Source organism: Equus quagga, chromosome 13 (assembly GCF_021613505.1).
Source record: "Equus quagga isolate Etosha38 chromosome 13, UCLA_HA_Equagga_1.0, whole genome shotgun sequence".
NCBI classification, from domain to species: Eukaryota; Metazoa; Chordata; class Mammalia; order Perissodactyla; family Equidae; genus Equus; species Equus quagga.
The window spans coordinates 72836001-72853816 of record NC_060279.1 but is presented as its reverse complement, the minus strand read 5'-3'; the positions used below and the strand labels follow the sequence as shown (position 1 = coordinate 72853816).

The 17816-nt window shown below is 43.9% G+C and overlaps 1 protein-coding gene across 2 annotated transcripts; it reads right to left on the bottom strand.

Moving 5' to 3' along the window:
- Window positions 1–3318: 3318 nt before the first annotated feature.
- Window positions 3319–17810, bottom strand: ATMIN (ATM interactor). 2 transcript variants are annotated; one of them, XM_046681858.1, is made up of 5 exons: window positions 17581–17702; window positions 9680–9856; window positions 8732–8857; window positions 7765–7964; window positions 3319–7107 (listed from the first exon to the last, which is right to left on the bottom strand). In XM_046681858.1, the coding sequence occupies exons 4-5, from the start codon at window positions 7956–7958 to the stop codon at window positions 5295–5297; spliced, it is 2007 nt and encodes a 668-aa protein (XP_046537814.1). In that variant the 5' UTR covers window positions 7959–7964; window positions 8732–8857; window positions 9680–9856; window positions 17581–17702; the 3' UTR covers window positions 3319–5294. The 2 variants fall into 2 exon arrangements, with proteins under 2 accessions (XP_046537814.1, XP_046537815.1); XM_046681859.1 differs by lacking the exon at window positions 9680–9856 and having other exon boundaries at window positions 17581–17810.
- Between the last annotated feature and the right edge of the window lie 6 nt (window positions 17811–17816).

The window sequence follows — 17816 nt, the reverse complement described above, 5'->3', positions numbered from 1 at the left end:
TTTGGGGAGAAAAAGGAAAAAAATAAAATCTTAAGATACAATAGAATATATTTTTCTTAAGAAAAACTCTTTTGTCGAGATAAGGGTTATAAATTCTATAGATTTGGAGGTAAACATATAATAGTTTAGAATTAAGAGGAGAGTACAAAGTTTGAACAAAGGAAGGATCCAAATTTAAAGATTTGTAGTATCCTTCTTCTTGAGCAAATAATTAATTTGGCCAGCAAAATATTGACCAGAGGGTTCCTCTGTGAATAGGTAAGAATGTTTTGCGTTCGGCATCTCTTTGTCTAAATAATTAGTCAAGTGCCAACTAATAAATAAAGTTGCTCTGGGATCTTATTTGCATTAGCGCAGGTTTAGCTTGTTTCTTGGCGGATAAAGTCACTCTAGGCCTTGTTCCAATGTCCACTCAGATTAAATCAGGACATCCAAACTGGTCCTTGCGTTCAAGTCCAGACGAAGGCTGAACGTTACTAGAATACAGTCCTCATTAGGTTCTAGGTCCCTGACAAGACACTCAGGGGAAATCCTGCCATTGAAGGGAGCTAAGCATGTCGTAATGGAGGTGCCATCGGCCCTCTTCCTACCGCAAGATGATGCTCTCAATTCGGTTTGAGTTCCTCTAGTCCTCTTCAAACCAAGCATGGAGGACTCTGTGTTTCATCCCTCATTCTGTTATTTTTGGATGTCTCATTAGTAAAACTTTCCAAACTCCTATTGTTCTTGAAACCCTAAAAAATCACCAAGTGGAACTGTGGCAGCACCCGACACAGGGCTCGTGCTGGGCTGAGGCCAGGGGATGCTGCTGAGGGTCTGGGGGAGGCAAGGGAGACGCTGGAGGGAGACCTCAGAGACAGGAGAGGTAGCACTCCTGAAGGGAAAGGGGAAGGCTCTCAGTCAGAATAGGGCCTGGCTACATTTGGACAAGTATGTAGGACTTCGGCTATTCAGGGAGACTTGCCCTAATTTTAGCTTTATTTTTTATATTCTGGACTTTGCCCCTCATTGTGAAATTTACCTGTACTTCAAAGACCATGCGATAAAATGATTTGAACCCAGAATCACATTTGCCTTCACTCTCCCTCCCTCTCAGTTCCGGAGCTTCAGGACCCAGAGGGCCCCCAGGAGCCCCAGCCCCTCTCTGTGGGAGCCCCTCGTTGACCAAGCAGGCAGAGCTGCATGACTGGAGGCCTCCTATCTAGGGCTTTTCGGGGTGTCTGGGCTTGGGTCCAGTGTAACCTTGACGCTAGTAGGGGCTACTGAGAAGCAAGGTGGGGAAGAAACACTGGGGCTCTTGTGTCTGACCAAGGGCACACAAGGGCAGCCCTGGGACCACAGGGAACACTCTCCCACCATCTGCCAGGCTACCTGGGACAGTGGAGCCAGGACGGATTCAACGCTGTGCTCCCGATGCCCAGGCTAAACCCCGAGTCCTAAGCAGCAGCATGTTTGAGATGCAATCACAAAACCAAATATTTCACCCAGGACATGGAAAAAGCATGGATCACCAGAAAGCAAAGAGTAAGCTACAAGCAGAAGCAGTGAGGAGACACCAAGCTTGGAACAAGGTTTTACTGAAACATACCATGCCAATGTGCTCACTCCATTGGGCCCCCAATTTTTTTTCAGTTCACATTGAGGTAACATAGGCACTTTTGAGAATAAGAACGTCACCACGGGGATACAAGTTTTCCAAAATGTTTTCATTTTCTGAAATATTTGACTGTTTCACTGATAAACTAAAAAAAGAGTATCACTTGTCTTAATTTTGTTGTATCTTTTTTGCAGCCTTATGTCCTGTAAGATTAACTTGCTTGAGAGTAAAGTACCAAAACTTAATGGAGGGGCCTTACGCAGCAAGTTTCTCCTACGCCAACCTTCGCTATTTTTGAATTTGTGGATTTAGAACAAAGTTACAAATGTGTTTGTTATTTATTAGTAAGGCACTATAAAATTTAGTTTTTTCTGAAGTTTGTTGAAAGAACTGAATGGATATTGGTACTCTTTCAGTTCAAGCATTATAGACAATGCTTTTATTCATCTACAATTTGGGCAATTGCTTCTTTCAAACATGCCTATTTTTAAATGACTTAGTGCCCACATTTGTTAACGTTTAAAACACTGACAACGCGCGAATCCTCTCTATCTGCTCTTTAGCCCGCTCTCTCGATATGTAAACTAAGCGATCAGTGTATCTGCTAATCAATACGGTTCACACAACCGAGAGAACTCTTTGGATTTGAACACTGCAGAACAAGGGTATTGAGTCAACTCTTTTTGGCCATAAGAACATCATATTAGCCAGCACCTTGCTGAAGAAAATAGATTAAAATTCATGCCATTTAACAGTCTTTTAGATGTTGGGAGTGAGTATGAAGCCAAAAGATTAACTATCCTCTCCTAGTGTCAAATTTAATCAGTGGCACTTTAACACCCTTCAGATGAGAACACACACACGTTGTGAGATAGAAGGAAAATAAAAGTGCATGATTCGTGAGATTTCAAAGCCTTGATCCCTAAAGTTACATCCCCCAAAGTTACATGTTGCTCCTTCTCTTTAAGAGCCTTCCAAGGACGAGCTGGAGAAGCATTGCTTTAAACATACCAGATAGTAAGTGCTCTTCAGAGTCAATATTAGATAGCAGACTTTGATGAGCAGGTTTGGACTGGAATTGAGATAAATATTCTAAAATTGAGGCCGTAAAGGATTCCATGAAAACATCACCCTGTTATTTGCCACTATTACTAAAACAACATCACAACTAGACTGACAATGATACATTTTCCCCTAATCAAAAGTAGCTTCAAACCTTACTCAGCATCTTTCAGGTAAGTCTACAAAATTTTTCTACTGTTATTTTCCCTTTTATGGCAAGGGAATCAGAAACACACAGATTTGGCTTTCCTGCAAGTTAGTGACTGAGCAAAGAATGACTCATACTCTAACACTCTTATTTTTGCTCTTAAACCAGAACCACATTATTTACAAAGATAAAAGGCCTATTATAAAGTGGTAACATTTGGCAAATGCATGAATTAGAGTAATTTCCTTTAAATAAATTTTCCAAAAACTTAAATCCTAAGGTGTAGAGTTTTTATCAAAATAGAAACTTCACATCAAAATAGAAACTTTGGTAATGGAGTGTCTTTTCATTTTCTATTAGAAAAACTGTCAGCATATTTTATGAACAAAGATAAAACAATAATGAAAATAACCAGGCACTGTGCGACTTTCAGAAGATGACGAGTTTGTGAAAAGTTAAGGAAACAAAATAAGTCACATTATGAGTATGTTGAAGAATTCACACAGAAAAGTAGAATTCTCACTTCTCTTTAATCACTGAATTTCAGTTTTTACAAATATCTTAGAACAATTCAGATAACTAAGGTTTGGGGGGAACAGTTCTTTCTTGTAAATGAAGAACTATTACATGCTCCATTTTTCTGTAAATAACTCTATTGGCTGGATTAACAAACATGGCCACAGAAACAATTGTTTTTAAAGCCGCAGATCACTGCATTTATATTTACGAAAAACATAAACAGACATGCATTTCTCCTTTACTAGGAGGACTTGAATAGATGTTTGAACATTAAGGCAGTGACAATTCTAAAACAATGAAATGCTAAGTTAAGGCTTTATGTTTGTTTTGAAACCCATATTCATAGGCAACTGTGACCAAAGCAAACGTTCATCTACCAGGTTGAGTTCATCTGCCCAGGATATGTTATTTACCCATCTCAGCAATGCTCCTACGGGATAGGAATTAGTAGCAACACCATCAGCTTACTTTAATAAATTATTAGTCCTCTCCTTAGATTTTATTTTGAGGATTTAGTCTTCAGCAACACAAGCATGCGCCACAGAAGGAACAGAGCATTTTTTTTCTTTTCGTAAACTTAGAAAACTTACAGGCTGTACTGATTTTTACTTGCCTGAAAGTTGGCCAACAATCAAGAATTCAGGATCTCCTAAATAAAGAAAACCCCAAAAGCACCCTGACCATACGCCCATCTCAAAACACAGATGTTCTTGATTATTGAAGCAACTGGTCTTCACCTCGTTTTCCTTGAAGAAGACTGTTTGGTATCAGCCTCTCTAAACAGACAAATAAATAAAGCAACAAAATGCAGAATAGCCTATTTTACATGAATCTATTCTATAATTGCTCGCAAGGCACAAATATCCTTGCTAGACCAATGTCCTTCCTTAAGAAACGATGAGAGGTGGATGGAGGGAAGATTCAGTTTAACTGTTGATTGCACTCTTGCCCTATCAAGCTTATGCACAGCAGTGAAATTTAGAGGGGAATGTCCTTTTCTCTTTGCATTATTTTTTCTAACATTGAGAGCGACAAAACTCAGATCCAGCCTGTCGGTGTCCTTTGAGAAGCAGCTCTGGAGCTGCACCCTGGCCTACTGCAGAGAGCATGAGGGACGTTCGGGGGCACGCTTCCTCCAGCAGGAGCTAACAGGCATGATTGCACAATCCAGCATCTCCATGGTCGGGAGGACTTACTCTTATTTAGACCAGAAGGATCGCTATTTACGCGAAGCGCTTGCCACTACTTCTTTAAGCAGTAATTTTACAGCAACATGTGCCTTGTGAGGAAGGTACTGTACACTTACATGGGTATCAATAATAGTTCATGTGAAGAAGGAATGGCAATGAATACATGAAAGCTGTCTCAAAAGCTAAAGATGGCTGTAGTTTTCCTTTGTGTCTTCAAATCAGAAAAGAGTGAGATGTCAAAGCAGATGAAGCTGCAGGCAGCATGAGTCTCAAACCATCTAAGCACTGGTGTTTCAATCTGATGGTGCAGCAGCAGAAGTCTCTAGATACTACTATCAGAAAACAGGAATTTCTAACAAGCACTGTCAAAAATATTTTAGGTACAAATTTAAGTTAAGCAAGTCACACTTTGACTAAAATGTTTTGAAGATTTGAAAAGTTTGTACCCTAGTACCTGGTAAGCTTGGCTTCAGATAAATGGTTAGATGGGTTTTAAAGGTGAAATACATTTTTTTTTAAGATGAGAAGACTAGCTGTGAAACGGCAAACGTCGGCAACACAAAAACAATCATTTTTAGGTCAACATCTTACATTTTATAATACACTCACATTTATACACAAATTTCATGTTTACACATACAAAAGGCAAAGAACCTCGAAGAATTGAAGTAACTGCGTCACAGACTACATTCAATAGAGTTAATACTGTTGTCCCCATTCTCCAGTTTCTAAATCCAGAAGGAAATCGTAAACGCCATCCCACACGTGGCCTCCGTTGTTAGAAGCTGGAGACTGTGTGTAGTTCTGCACACGTCTGGGTTTCCACAGAACTGAACTGAGATTCCATTGTGTTCCAGGCCAAATCGGCCAGAAGAAAGTCGTCCATTGCCGTTTGAGTTTCATTGCTGGTGCAGAACAAGCTCCCCAGGGCTTCAAAGCCAGAGCTCATGGTCTGTGTTTCTGTGCTGTTCAACTGAACTTTGCTCTCCAGAGCAGGCATGTTTTTAGCAGTGGAGACTCCTTCGGTTTGGGTCTCTGTGTCAGATGAATCAGTACTCATGGAGAAGCCGGAGTGTTTCAGAATACTTCCCAGAGGCAGATGAGGGCTACTGTCTAAAAAGAAGTTTAAGTCTGTCTGTGTCTGCGTGTCAAACATTTCAAGGCCTAGGAAGTTAGAAGTCCCCCTACAACCGTAGGACTGGGCAGAGGTGTCTGCAAGCAAGAAGTCAGTTTGGGTCTCTATGTCCAGCGATTCCAAGACTGGCTCAGTGGCCATGGTGCCAAGCTCACTCTCTTCAGTCTGAGTCTGGATATTTGAGGCCGAAAAGAACTCTTCAATATCAAAATCAATTGCAGGATTCTGTGTTGGGCCAGACGGGAGCTGGGTGTCAGGTCCAGGACTTGTGTCAGACAAAAGACTACGGTTGTCCAGTGTTTGACCAGGCAGATTACTTGACAAGATGTTTTCTAAATCACTTAATAAATCTATGGTTTGGGTCTGGTTATCTGTCATGTTCTGTGAAGGCAGCATACTATTCTGCACACTGAAGTTTACAATTGGTGTGGATTTCTCACTATCTTGATTTAGAGTCTTAGGCTGGCTCTGCGCTAACAAACCGTGAGTTACGGTCTCTGCTGCTAAGCCGCCGCTTACAACACTGTCTGTAGAAACACCGTATGAGGAATGCACGCTCTCAAAAATGTCTCCACACATTACAGCTTGGGCCATCTGTACTCGCTCATCTGCTGGACTTTGCATTCCACTGGTTTGAGTTTCTCTGGAGATCCCACCTGACTGGAAACAGGCATCTACAAATGCATCAGTCTGAGCCGCTATAGATGAGGTTACTTTAGAATTGGGCAAAAATGTTTGAGTATGAACACTAATGGGAAGGGAAACTTGAGAACCAAACGTCAAATCAGTTTGAGAACAAGACGATACGGAGGAATCAGGGCTGGCCCACTGTGCAGAAGGTATGAAGTGTTGTGTGGCATAAGATAGATCTGTCTGTACATTGATTGAAGAAATGCTGTTCTTTTGACATGTGTTCCCTGGTTCCTGTAAAGGATCAGACGGACTTTTACCCAAGTTCACTTGAACACCTATACTAATTGGCTCAACACCAACAGGATTCACAATTTTTGAAAGAGGGAGGCTCTCCTTAAGAGAGCAAGCCTCTGAATGTAGGCCAAGGATCAGGGCTCCTGTTGACAAGGGCAGGAAGTGCACGGCACCCGGCGCAGAGCCCTGATGGTCGACACCGAACACCACAGGCTGGCCCGAGGGGTCGGCTGTAGGCACAAAGACAGGCAGAGGAGAAAACTGCATAATGGGGAGTTTAATCAAAGCCACTTTGGGCTTTGGTAAAAGCAACTTCTGAGGATATCTCGGAGGTGTTGTAAGAGGCTGCTTTCTGGCATTAGAGCTGCAAGAGTCTTCAAAGGAAGCGACTAGCTTTATTTCTGAAGTTTCTAGTTCTTGAGCGTCTGGTCTCGGGGCTGGTTGGTTGTTCAAGGACTCAAGGGTCTTACTGGACAACTTCTGGTTGTGCAGACAGTTTTCCATTTTCCTTTTCTTACTAGGTGGATCCCTGAGAACAATGACAGAGTAAAAAGAGAAAAGCAATTTTAAACTGCAGCTTTCTTCAACCCTGGCACTGTATCTTCACTTACAAATGCTATTTCCCACATCTACAGTAGCGGTCAGATTCAACCCAGGGAAGAGAAATCCATTCTTCCTAACTCTTCGAGAACTGGGCCTACTATACGGAGGCAGAAGTTCAGAAACATGCAAACAGGGAAGGAGGAAGCATACCTTCTTTTGGGTAAAGCTCTAAGTACTAGAACTCAACTTAGATCTGTAAGCATAAGGAAGCTAACAGATTATACAATGCAACTGTTATCATTTCTAAATGGAAGTTATTACTCCAAATATAAATTTCATCTTTAAAATGAAGTAGAGTTGCACTGATAAAACTTATCTCTTCAACAATCTAATATCCCTCTAGTAGAAAATGCTGGAAGTTGAGATTTTCAGTTGGGAACAATAAGAGACCCTCAAAAGGAGTTAGGAGCAAGAACAGGGAAGAACAATTGGGTCAAGAGATGCCGAGCCCTTGCTAGTGCTGCTGCCATTTCTGCAAGTTCCCTTCTTCCATATCACATCTTTGCTCCATTACTCCAGGCAGGTCCACTTGAAACTCTCCCCACAGCTGTTGACCTTGCGGCCACTGTTTCTTCCCCTTTACCTGTGTTCTGCGGGGATCTCATGGCCAGTTCGGTAGATGTGGGACTGTAATGCAGTTCTGCTGGCATAGGGACAGCCACACGTGCACTGGAAGGTCTTGCCACAATCCTCGGCGTGCCTTTTCAAGTCCCATTCAGTGCCATAAGAATTGCTGCACTTACTACATTTATGCTTCTTTTCAGCATGCATTTTCATAAAGTGCTAGGAAGAACACAGAAGACTAAAACGAAAAACTGCAAATGCTCAAAACATTTAAAAAACCATGAATATAACCAAATTAACAATGATTTTACATGATAAAATATAGCAGTCCAAATCAAAAGAATGTAAAAGCAGGCAAATTGCAGTTGATCACATGCCTCTCCTCCCTATCACTCTCACTCTGTGAAAGTGAAGAGACTGTTCTGGAAACAATCCCTCGAGCCCACCATTCAGGTTTCCATCTGCTGCAGGCAGAAAAGAGTTTGCCATGCTCTGTCCAGGACCCTCCAGCAAACCCTCAGGGAAGATTCAAGCCGCCAATCTCTTCCAGTCCTGAGCCGCCTCTGTCCCTAGTCCCTCCCCTTAAGCAGCTGCTTCTGAAATTCTTCTTGCCCAAATTCAGGCAGTTTCCCGCTCCCCTGGGAGAACAATTCCTTTGTGCCTTTGCTCTCTGACCTTGGAGGCATACAGATTCGCCCTGAGATCTGGAAGTACACATGTTCTCATTCTTTGATGAACGGGTCTCCTTTTCTTTGTCTCTGAATCCACTTCTGGACATCTTCCCCTCCAGAACAAGCCCTGCGGCTCCTTCCATTGTATGACACCCTACTCACTTTTCCCCAACTGAGGGACTCTTGGGTGGCTGTCCTCACAAGCAGCTTTCTGTTCAATTCTCTAGTTACGTTTGTTAAGTAATTAGAATGCACATTAAGTTATAACTTCCTCATTTCATCCTCAGAGAAGTATACTTAAGACAAGTAAAATACCTGTTTTACGAGAGAAAATTGAGAAAATGGTCTGTCAGGGCCTCTAGGGCATCCTTCAATTGGACAACAGTAGAATTTCGGTACAGTTTTCAAATCTTTTCTTATTGTTGGATTTACTATGCCATCCTGCAAAAGAAAAATTACTTTAAATAATTATTTTCAAAAACCCAATAGAACAGGCTGGGAGAAGAAACAAGGAGTGACTAAGACAGGCACAGGAGATCTGTTTAGGGTGATGAAAATATGCTAAAGTTGGATTGTGGCGATGGTTGCACAACTATGTAAATCTACTAAAAAGTAATTGAATCATTCACTTAAAACAGGTAAATTTTATGGTGTGTAAACCTTAGCTCAATAAATCTGTTAAAATTTTTCAAAAAAACAAAAAAGCAAACGACGTTATTTAAAAAATCTTCTATGTATTCCTTTAAAAGTTCTCCCTCTAAACTTAAAATCTCTGCCCTTCAAGCCAGCTTCTCTATTTGTAAGCGGTATATTTACAGTTTCTCAGGCTCAAGATTTTGCTATCATCCTTAGGTCTTCCCTTCCCTTTGACCCCACCCCCAGTGAATTAGTGTGAGCCCTGGAAAAACCTCCTTTCACTATGGTCTAGGCCTTCCTGATAAACAGCATTGTGACTTTCTCTCATCATCAATCACATCACCCCCTAAAGTAGCTAAAACTTGTCAACACAACTTTTATATAGCAGCTTGAATACAGGCACCATGCTATGTCTGAAATTTAATAATCCTTATAGTGGCCTGCACTGACAGCTTTCATGACTGTGTCAGGCACTGTTCTAAGCACTTTATATATATTAACTCATGTAACTAACAATCCTTTGTTATTAGGCATGTGATTGACTTTTTGGCCGGGAGTTTTAAAATAATTGGTGAGTTAATTTAGCTTGATGTGCTCTGTCTTGTTACCCTTGATGAGCCCACATACCTTAGGTGTGAGACACCTATGACCTCCAGTTTAATTCTTGTCTGGCTACGCCCAGCTGGCCCTAACGCAAGGTAGGGGGTGATGGACCTCTCTACAGGTGACTGGAAACAATTGGACATGCGCTCAGGCCTCAGCTGTTGCCACAGCAGCACGTAGATATTCTGGTCCTCTGGTGTTCTGATGAGAAAGGATTCATTATTTTTGGAACATGCCCACCTCCTTCTCTAACATCAGTGTGTACCCAGAGAAGTGAGAAATTCATAACCATGTAGCTAACACTATCTCCCTTTGCTTTTCCACTGAATCTCAAGAGGAACCTGTTGATCTTGTTGAGTCTGTGTCCACTCATTTAGAGGGGAAAAGAAATTATTCTTGTTTTATTTTTAGAGAACAGAATTTATCATTCAATGATATCATATTCAGTCAGCTATTCCTCCATGTATTCCACACTGGTCCCTCCTTTTAGAATCCTTCCTCTTCTAATGTTATAACAAATTCAACAATCCAAAAAATTATTTGTATATACGACCTAATGGTATTCTTTAAAAAAGGTATGTATACTAAAATCCCAACTCCTCATTATGCCTCCAATCTACAATTATAACCACATCTTTTTCTGTTCCCTTTTCATACCCTACCCTACTCAGCCTAACACTCTTCCCACCTCCAATTCCATCCTCCACATCCATTCTTGGATAACTGTCCTTCTTGAAGGCCCAGTTTGTCCCACATCCTCTCATCTCCTCCCTTCAGGCAGAATGCAATGGTGGAAACAGCATGTATGAAAGACCTGTAAGCCATTTCTACCACTGACTAGGGGTGTGACCAGGGACAAGGTATTTAACCTCTCTGAGCCAGCTTACTCATTTCTTTGTTTTTTTAGCTAAGGAAGATTTGCCCTGAGCTAACATCCCTTGCCAATCTTCCTCGTTTTTTTTGGGTTGCTGCCACAACATGGCTGATGAGTGGTATAGGTCCGTGCCTGGGATCCGAACCCAGGAACCCATGCCGCCAAAGCAGAGCATGCTGAACTTAACCACTATGCCACAGGTCCAGTCCCTACTCATTTCTAAAACAGAGAGAACAGTTAACTCTCAGGATTATCTTGTATTGTATTAGCATAGAGCCTAGCCCAGATCACATTCTCAATAAACCACAGTCCCTTGTTCAGGCTCACTACCCACATCTATAGATCTATTCCTTGTCTAAATTCCAAGACAGTACCTAACTTAAGCTATCTTAAATACTATCATTTTCTTCCAGAGTTCTTATTTCCCTAAATTTTTTTTTCCCATAAGAAAAGCAAATAACTCTGTTAATCAGTATTTATTTACTCCCCTCCCCAAAGCCCCAGCACATAGTTGTATATCCTAGTTGTAAGTCCTTCTAGCTCTTCTGTGTGAGCAGTGCAAGAGCACAGCTACTGACAGACGAGTGGTGTGGTTCTCTGCTTGAGAACTGAACCCGGGCCGCCAAAGTGGAGTGTGCTGAACTTTAACTACTAGGCCGCTGGGGCTGGCTTCCTAACTAAATTTCTTAAGGGTAAAGACTGTTTTATACACCTCTTGGTATTGTCTTCACGCTTAAAGAGAACAATTGCACACTAAACGCGGAGCATTTTTACAAAGGCAGTCCAGTGTAGGGCAGTGGTTCTCAACCCTGGCAGCCTATGAAAATCACTTGAGGCACTTAAAAAAAAAATACCTATGCCTGGGCCCAGCCTCAGGTATTCTGATATAATTAGTTTTGAGTGGGGATTAGGGATCCACGTGTTTGGTTTTAAAATCTCCCTGGATGAACCCAATGTGTAACTTAGCTTAAGAATGCTGGTCTAGTGGTTAAACCATGGGTTCTGGAATATGGACTGCCAGTTTGAACTCTCCACCTTGCCACTTTCCCGTGACCTTGGGAAAATGAACTGTCTTGGTTTCCTTATCCGTAAAGTAGGCCTTGTAATAGGATCTACATCAGGGCTCTTGTGAGGACCTGGTAAATAACGTCCGGGGTTTAGAACAGTGCTTATCGCATAGCTACTCAGTTATGACAGCTATTAGTTATCTGCTGTGGAGATTTTTGTTTCTTCTTTTGCTTTTTGCCAACCAACTTAATGCCAATAAGCTAAGCTAAACTAGTACTTTACATTAAATATTGTCTTTGTGAATGTCTGATTGAAATCTGCTTTTGAATCTTCTAGCTTTAATGACAATTGACACTGGCTCTCATCGCCAAACTCATCTCATTCACCAATTCATCTAGTGTTTTTTAAATTTTTTAAATTTTATTATTTTTTTTAAGGAAGATTTGCCCTGAGCTAACATTTGCCGCCAATCCTCCTCTTTTTGCTGAGGAAAAGCGGTCCTGGGCTAACATCTGTGCCCACCTTCCTCTACTTTATATATGGGATGCTGCCACAGCATGGCCTGACAAGTGGTGCGTAGGTCCACGCCTGGGATCTGAACTTGTGAACCCCCAGCTGCTGAAGCAGAGCACATAAACTTAACTACTATACAACTGGGCTGGCCCCCTAGTGTTTTTTGTAATGAAATACTTTTAAGTAACTTATATTTTTTCCATCTAGTGTTATTAGCAAGAGAAAATGAAATGTGGGGAGAATATTAAGGAAGATTGTAAAATCCTTCATTCACTTAACCATTATCAAACGCCTCTTAGTTATATGCCAGAAATGGCCCCCTTCTATGTTCTAGGCTATCCAATGTTACATAAACTCTGCCTGCAGGGTCACAACAAAATTCACGCTCGCTTCTGATACATCCTCACTTCTGCTTAGCAATCCTTTTTATTACCCCTTTTCAAACTCCCTATCACGATGCTGGCCCCGTGGCCGAGTGGTTAAGATCACGTGCTCTGCTTCAGCGGCCCAGGGTTTCTCAGGTTCGGATCCTGGGCGAGGACATGGCACCGCTCGTCAGGCCACGCTGAGGTGGCGTCCCACATAGCACAGCCAGGAAGACCCACAGCTAGAATACACAACTACGGACTGGGGGCTTTGGGGAGAAGAAGGAAAAAGAAGATCGGCCACAGATGTTAGCTGAGGTGCCAATCTTAGAAAAACCCAACAAAACAACTCCCTATCAAGTTCTCATATACCTGTTCACTTTTTACAAAATTAAGAAACCGTATGTTTTAAGAGAAGTTTTAGGTTCACAGCAAAACTGAGTGAAAAGTACAGAGAGTTCCCATATACCCCATCTCCAAACATGTACAGCCTGTTCCACTTCTAACATCCCCCACCAGAGTGGTACATCTGTTACAACTGATAAAACCTACATTGACACATCATTATCACCCAAAGTCCACAGCTGATATTCGAGTTCACTCTTGCTGTTGTACATTCTATGGGTTTTGACAGATGGAGAATGACATGTATCCAACGTTAGAGTATCATACAGAGTATTTTCACTGCCCTAAAAATCCTCTGGGCTCCACCTACTCAGAACATCCTTCCCCTTAAGCCCTGGCAACCACCAATCTTTCTACTGTCTCCATAGTTTTGCCTCTTCCAGGATGTCATACAGTTGGAATCATACAGTGTGTAGCCTTTTCAGATTGGCTTCTTTCACTTAAATTGCATCTAAATTTCCTCCAAGTCTCTTCATGGCTTGATAGCTCATTTCTTTTTAGTGCTCAATAATACTTCATGGTCTGGATGTGCCACAGTTTATTCATCCATTCACCTCCTGAAGGACATCTTGGTTGCGTCTGAGTTTTCGCAATTAGAACAGTGACTTCTCTTTTTAAGTGTCTTCTACCACTTGCTCGCCTTTCCTTTCTCACTGCTGGCATCATTAGTTCAAGTCCTCCTGACTCTCCGGACTCTGTCATTAACCTCTTAACTAATTCCTAGACTTTCAATCTCTTTTTCATTCACCCTTTGCCAGATTCGTCTTTCTAAAGTATAGCTCTGATCATGTCGTTACTCACTCGAACGCTTTCAGTGGCACCCCAATACTACTCCAGTCCAAATTTCCCTAGCCTGGGACATTCAAAGTCCCCTGCCATATACAAGGGTTCAAACTACCTTTCTCTTCTGTTGTTTCTCTGTTATATCTAATGGAACTACTTAAAATTCCCCAGACCTTTTCAAGGGGAGGAATATATTTGTATCTTCTATTGCATTTCTGAATATTGTGAATGGAGTAAATGGTCAATAAAAATTGTGGCATTATACTGAACATGTTCAAGCAGCAGTCTAAGCCAAAACTATATCATGCACCCAGACGAGACACTAAAGACAGCCACACTGGACAACAACAATCTCCTTGTTGCTGTTGTTACAGGCACGGCAACAATCTGACACTGTGCACTTTCCTGCTTTCCGAGGGCCAACTCCTCAGCCCTCCCCATCCCCACCACCCCACGCCAGTTCCTGGGCCTTCTTCCCATTCTTGTCCTGAGACAATAAGGCTCAAAGGGTAGGCTGGCTGAGAAGAGAACAGGGCAGATAAGAAATGGTGATGGCACAAAAAAACAGGAACTGCAGTGGGAAAGTGATGTTTTTGTTCGGAAGTTCTATATACATCCAAGAATAAAATTTGACAGACTTTTTGTACTTTATCTTTTGTGTGCATAATCACAAAAAATATACACGAAAAATACTTCGTGTTCGTTCTACTTTTTGGGGGTAGCTGTTTACAAAACATTTTAAAATAAAAAAAAACTTCATAAAATGTTTATGAAACATTTTAAGTAAAAGAGTGAAAAAGAACCTATGAGAGGAAACAATCGAAAACAAGATGGAAAAAAGCAAAGATAGAGAAGAAGAGAAAAGTAAGAGGAAGGACAAAATTGAAGAAGAGAGAGGAAAAGGAAAGGATTGTAAGAATCATGGCAAAAATGGGAAAAAAGGCATTACAGCTCCTCTAGCGCCTGACTGTGTTCACCGAAAGCACCCAAGAAGAAAACTACTTCGCTTTGTTGACTACTTACTCCAAATTTAAAATGAGAAGCTCTTGTACAATATGGTCTAACGCAACTTGGAACATTTCTTTTCCTTTGCTTTTTAAACAAACTTCCCGGCAAATCATTAAAAGCAATCCCCTGGACTAAAAATAATACAAAATCTTCTAAGCTATGTTTCAAAAACATAAATGTTGCTGGATAAGAGGTTACTTAAGGGCCCACGTGTCCCCTTCACTGCTTTCAAACATGAGGAATAAAAGAATCTCTAACAATCAAGAAATGTCCATTTACTCCTATTCTTCCTCTCCCTGAATCACCAGCTTTCATTTTTCATGGATTTCCCTGTGGGCAAGGCCAGCCTAGGATACAGTATTTCCAGACTTCCTTACAGGATATGGAATACAGACATCTACCTTAAGAACCTACACAAAGCCAAAAAGCAGTATGTACCCAAACCCTTACAGTTTAATCCCCACTCTTACCCATTATCCTTTGGAAGAGTTTTTTAATCATTTACGTTAAGAAGGGAATATTTGGTTGGAAACGGGGTATCTTGTTCAGAAAGATTAGAATAAAATAAGAACCATACAGCAACAAATGGGGAAGGGAATAAAGATGATCATCATCTAGAAAAAATAGAAACCAGGAAAGAAACTAGAATTATGCAAGTATCTGTAACCAAGAGAACGAAATATTCCACTGAGTATTATGCAAATCTGCCGAGCAGAGAGACTCAGACTAGCTTACGGGCAGAAAGTAGGCGTGCGCTCCACTGGTAGTGGAGTCTCTGGTCTAAACACAGACGGCTTTCAAAACCACAGGGAGCTCCTAGTCTGCTCGTGTCCCCAGGCCTCTTCCTCCTCCCTCCCTCTTTCCAATACTTGGAGAACATCAAGTGTCAAGAGTAATGTTTGAAGTCAAGAGCCTTCTACTCGGGATCCAGACGGAGAGTACAGATTCACCATACTGCCCCCCCACCATAGAGACACACTACTTTGTCACACACGCCACCTTCACTAAAGAAAATGAACTCCCTTTCCACCAAGACAGATGATGCTCAGGGAGTACAGGGCAACAGGTTAGAACGGCAGAACAAAGCAGGAAAGTGAGCCTGTCTGACAAGAAAAGAATAACGACGGTTCTGGGTGAGGTTTCTTCAATTCCTGCTGAAACAGGGCTCCCCAGTGACCTAGGAAGGAAACTCAAGAGAGTTCATTTCTTCATGGTTAACTTTTTCAGTTCAGAAAGGGATCTGGAGCACATCATGCTGTCTTCAGGCAAGAGAAATCCGAAAAATGACTAGAACTGGAAGCATGCCTTCACACCATTAACTCGAGGGAAGGGAGGACACTGATACCCTGAAACGCTGAGGTCCAACGGAAGATCTGTCTGCCAACATTTGTGTCTGCTTTAAACATATTCCTCCTCCTCAGGCTTATTATATTTTATCAGGATCTTCGGAATTCCTGAACTTCACATATTTTAAAAACGTAATTAGAAACAAACCTACTGTCTACTATCAAACTAGTCCTGTCGAGTAAATGGTATCTTTATGCTTACAGATGCTTCACAAAGTCCTGAGACAGAGAGCTCCAGACAGCAACTCCAGGGAAAAGAACAGTATAAACTGTTCAGGCCAACACAAGGAGGGGCCCGGGCAGACTGACAGCTTCATCTGTGCTCAGAGCTGTCTGTGGCTCAGGGGAGGACAGAGAAGGGAGTGATGGCTGTCCTACACCCGCTAGAGAGAACCAAGGGATCAGGGGGTGGAATTCCTACAGATAGACAGTTCACCCACTCAAGATAAAATACGGATAAGAAAAGGAAGGATTCAGTTAAAATTCAGTATGAAAGAGGAAACAGGAGATTGAAGACTATTCCCAGAGTTACTACACTCGGGTCCTGGAAGAAAATCAGAACTATTCGGAGGAAGACGGCAGACGCCCGCAGGGTCCTGCTCAGCCCACCTCCGCGGACATCTCCGGATCGGGCTGGGGAATCCTCAGCGGAACGCTGCCGCGTCTCGTCCAGGCGGGACTGGAAGGGGACTGCCCTTCCCGGGCGACCCGTCTGCCCTCCTAGCCACCCTCAGCTCAAACTTTCTGCTGTGAAACCCTTGTGAGAGCCTGACTCTAAGCAAGTCTCCCAGGAGGATGCACCCGGAGGATGCACCCACCCGGAGGATGCACCCACCCGGAGGATGCGCGGGACACGCGCCGCGCCGGGCGACTTCAACTCGCTCCTGAAGCAGCTCACACCGTCGAAGCTACGTGTCCACCAAAGTGCTTTCGCGACACGCTTTGGAATTACGTCACCGTTGGCACAGAAAGACTCAGAAGTGGTGGAAGGAAACTTCCTATTGTAAGGAGTGGGAGACGAGGCCTGAATAGGTCTTGGCGGGGGAGGGGGGGGGGCTGGAAGTCTGGCTTTTCTTAAGCTGTCCAGGGATGGGCACTTCACACAAGCTGCACGGGATGTTCGGACCAGTGTCATGTTAGCACACCGTGTCCCCTCGGAGACAAGACCCACGGCAGAAACGTCCCCTCGGCTGCCCGCCCGAGCGCCGCTGGCTTCCCGGCACGGTGACACCTGCGCGGACGGCGCCTGGCCGGCCCTGCGGCGCCCTTTCACCCAGCGGGCTGGACCGCAAGGCCTGGAGGCGGGACCGCGGCGGGGAGGCCGGGCTGCAGGCGCAGAGCCGGGGTCTGCCTCCCGGCGCGATCGGGGGCGAACTGGGCCCATCGACCGGAGCCGAGGCTCCTACGACGCCGCTGCAGGACGAGGGACGCGCGTGTGCGACGCCGGCGGGCTTCGGCCGGTCCCGCCTGACAGCCGCGCCGCGGACCCCGTGCTCTCGGCGACTGCGCCTGGCCACGCGCCGGCCCCGCGGTCCCCGGCCGGCGACCCCCTGCGGCCCGGCCCGTGTCCTCGGAAGCCGCGCCGAGGCGGCCGGGGCTGGACGCGGCGCCGCGCGGGCTCACCTGCAGGCGGTGGCTCTTGACCAGGTGCATGTTGAGCGCGGGGCTGTTGGGCAGGATCTTGCCGCAGCCGCGCACGGTGCACAGGATGTTGGTGCGCACGGCCCGCGACAGCTCGCTCACCGACGGCTGGATCAGCTCCCGGGCCGGCGCCGCCGCCCCCGCCGCCGGCTGCCCGGCCGCTGCGGGCCGCGGCCGGCTGCCCCTCAGCCGGCCCGGGGGCCCCCACGGGCCCGAGG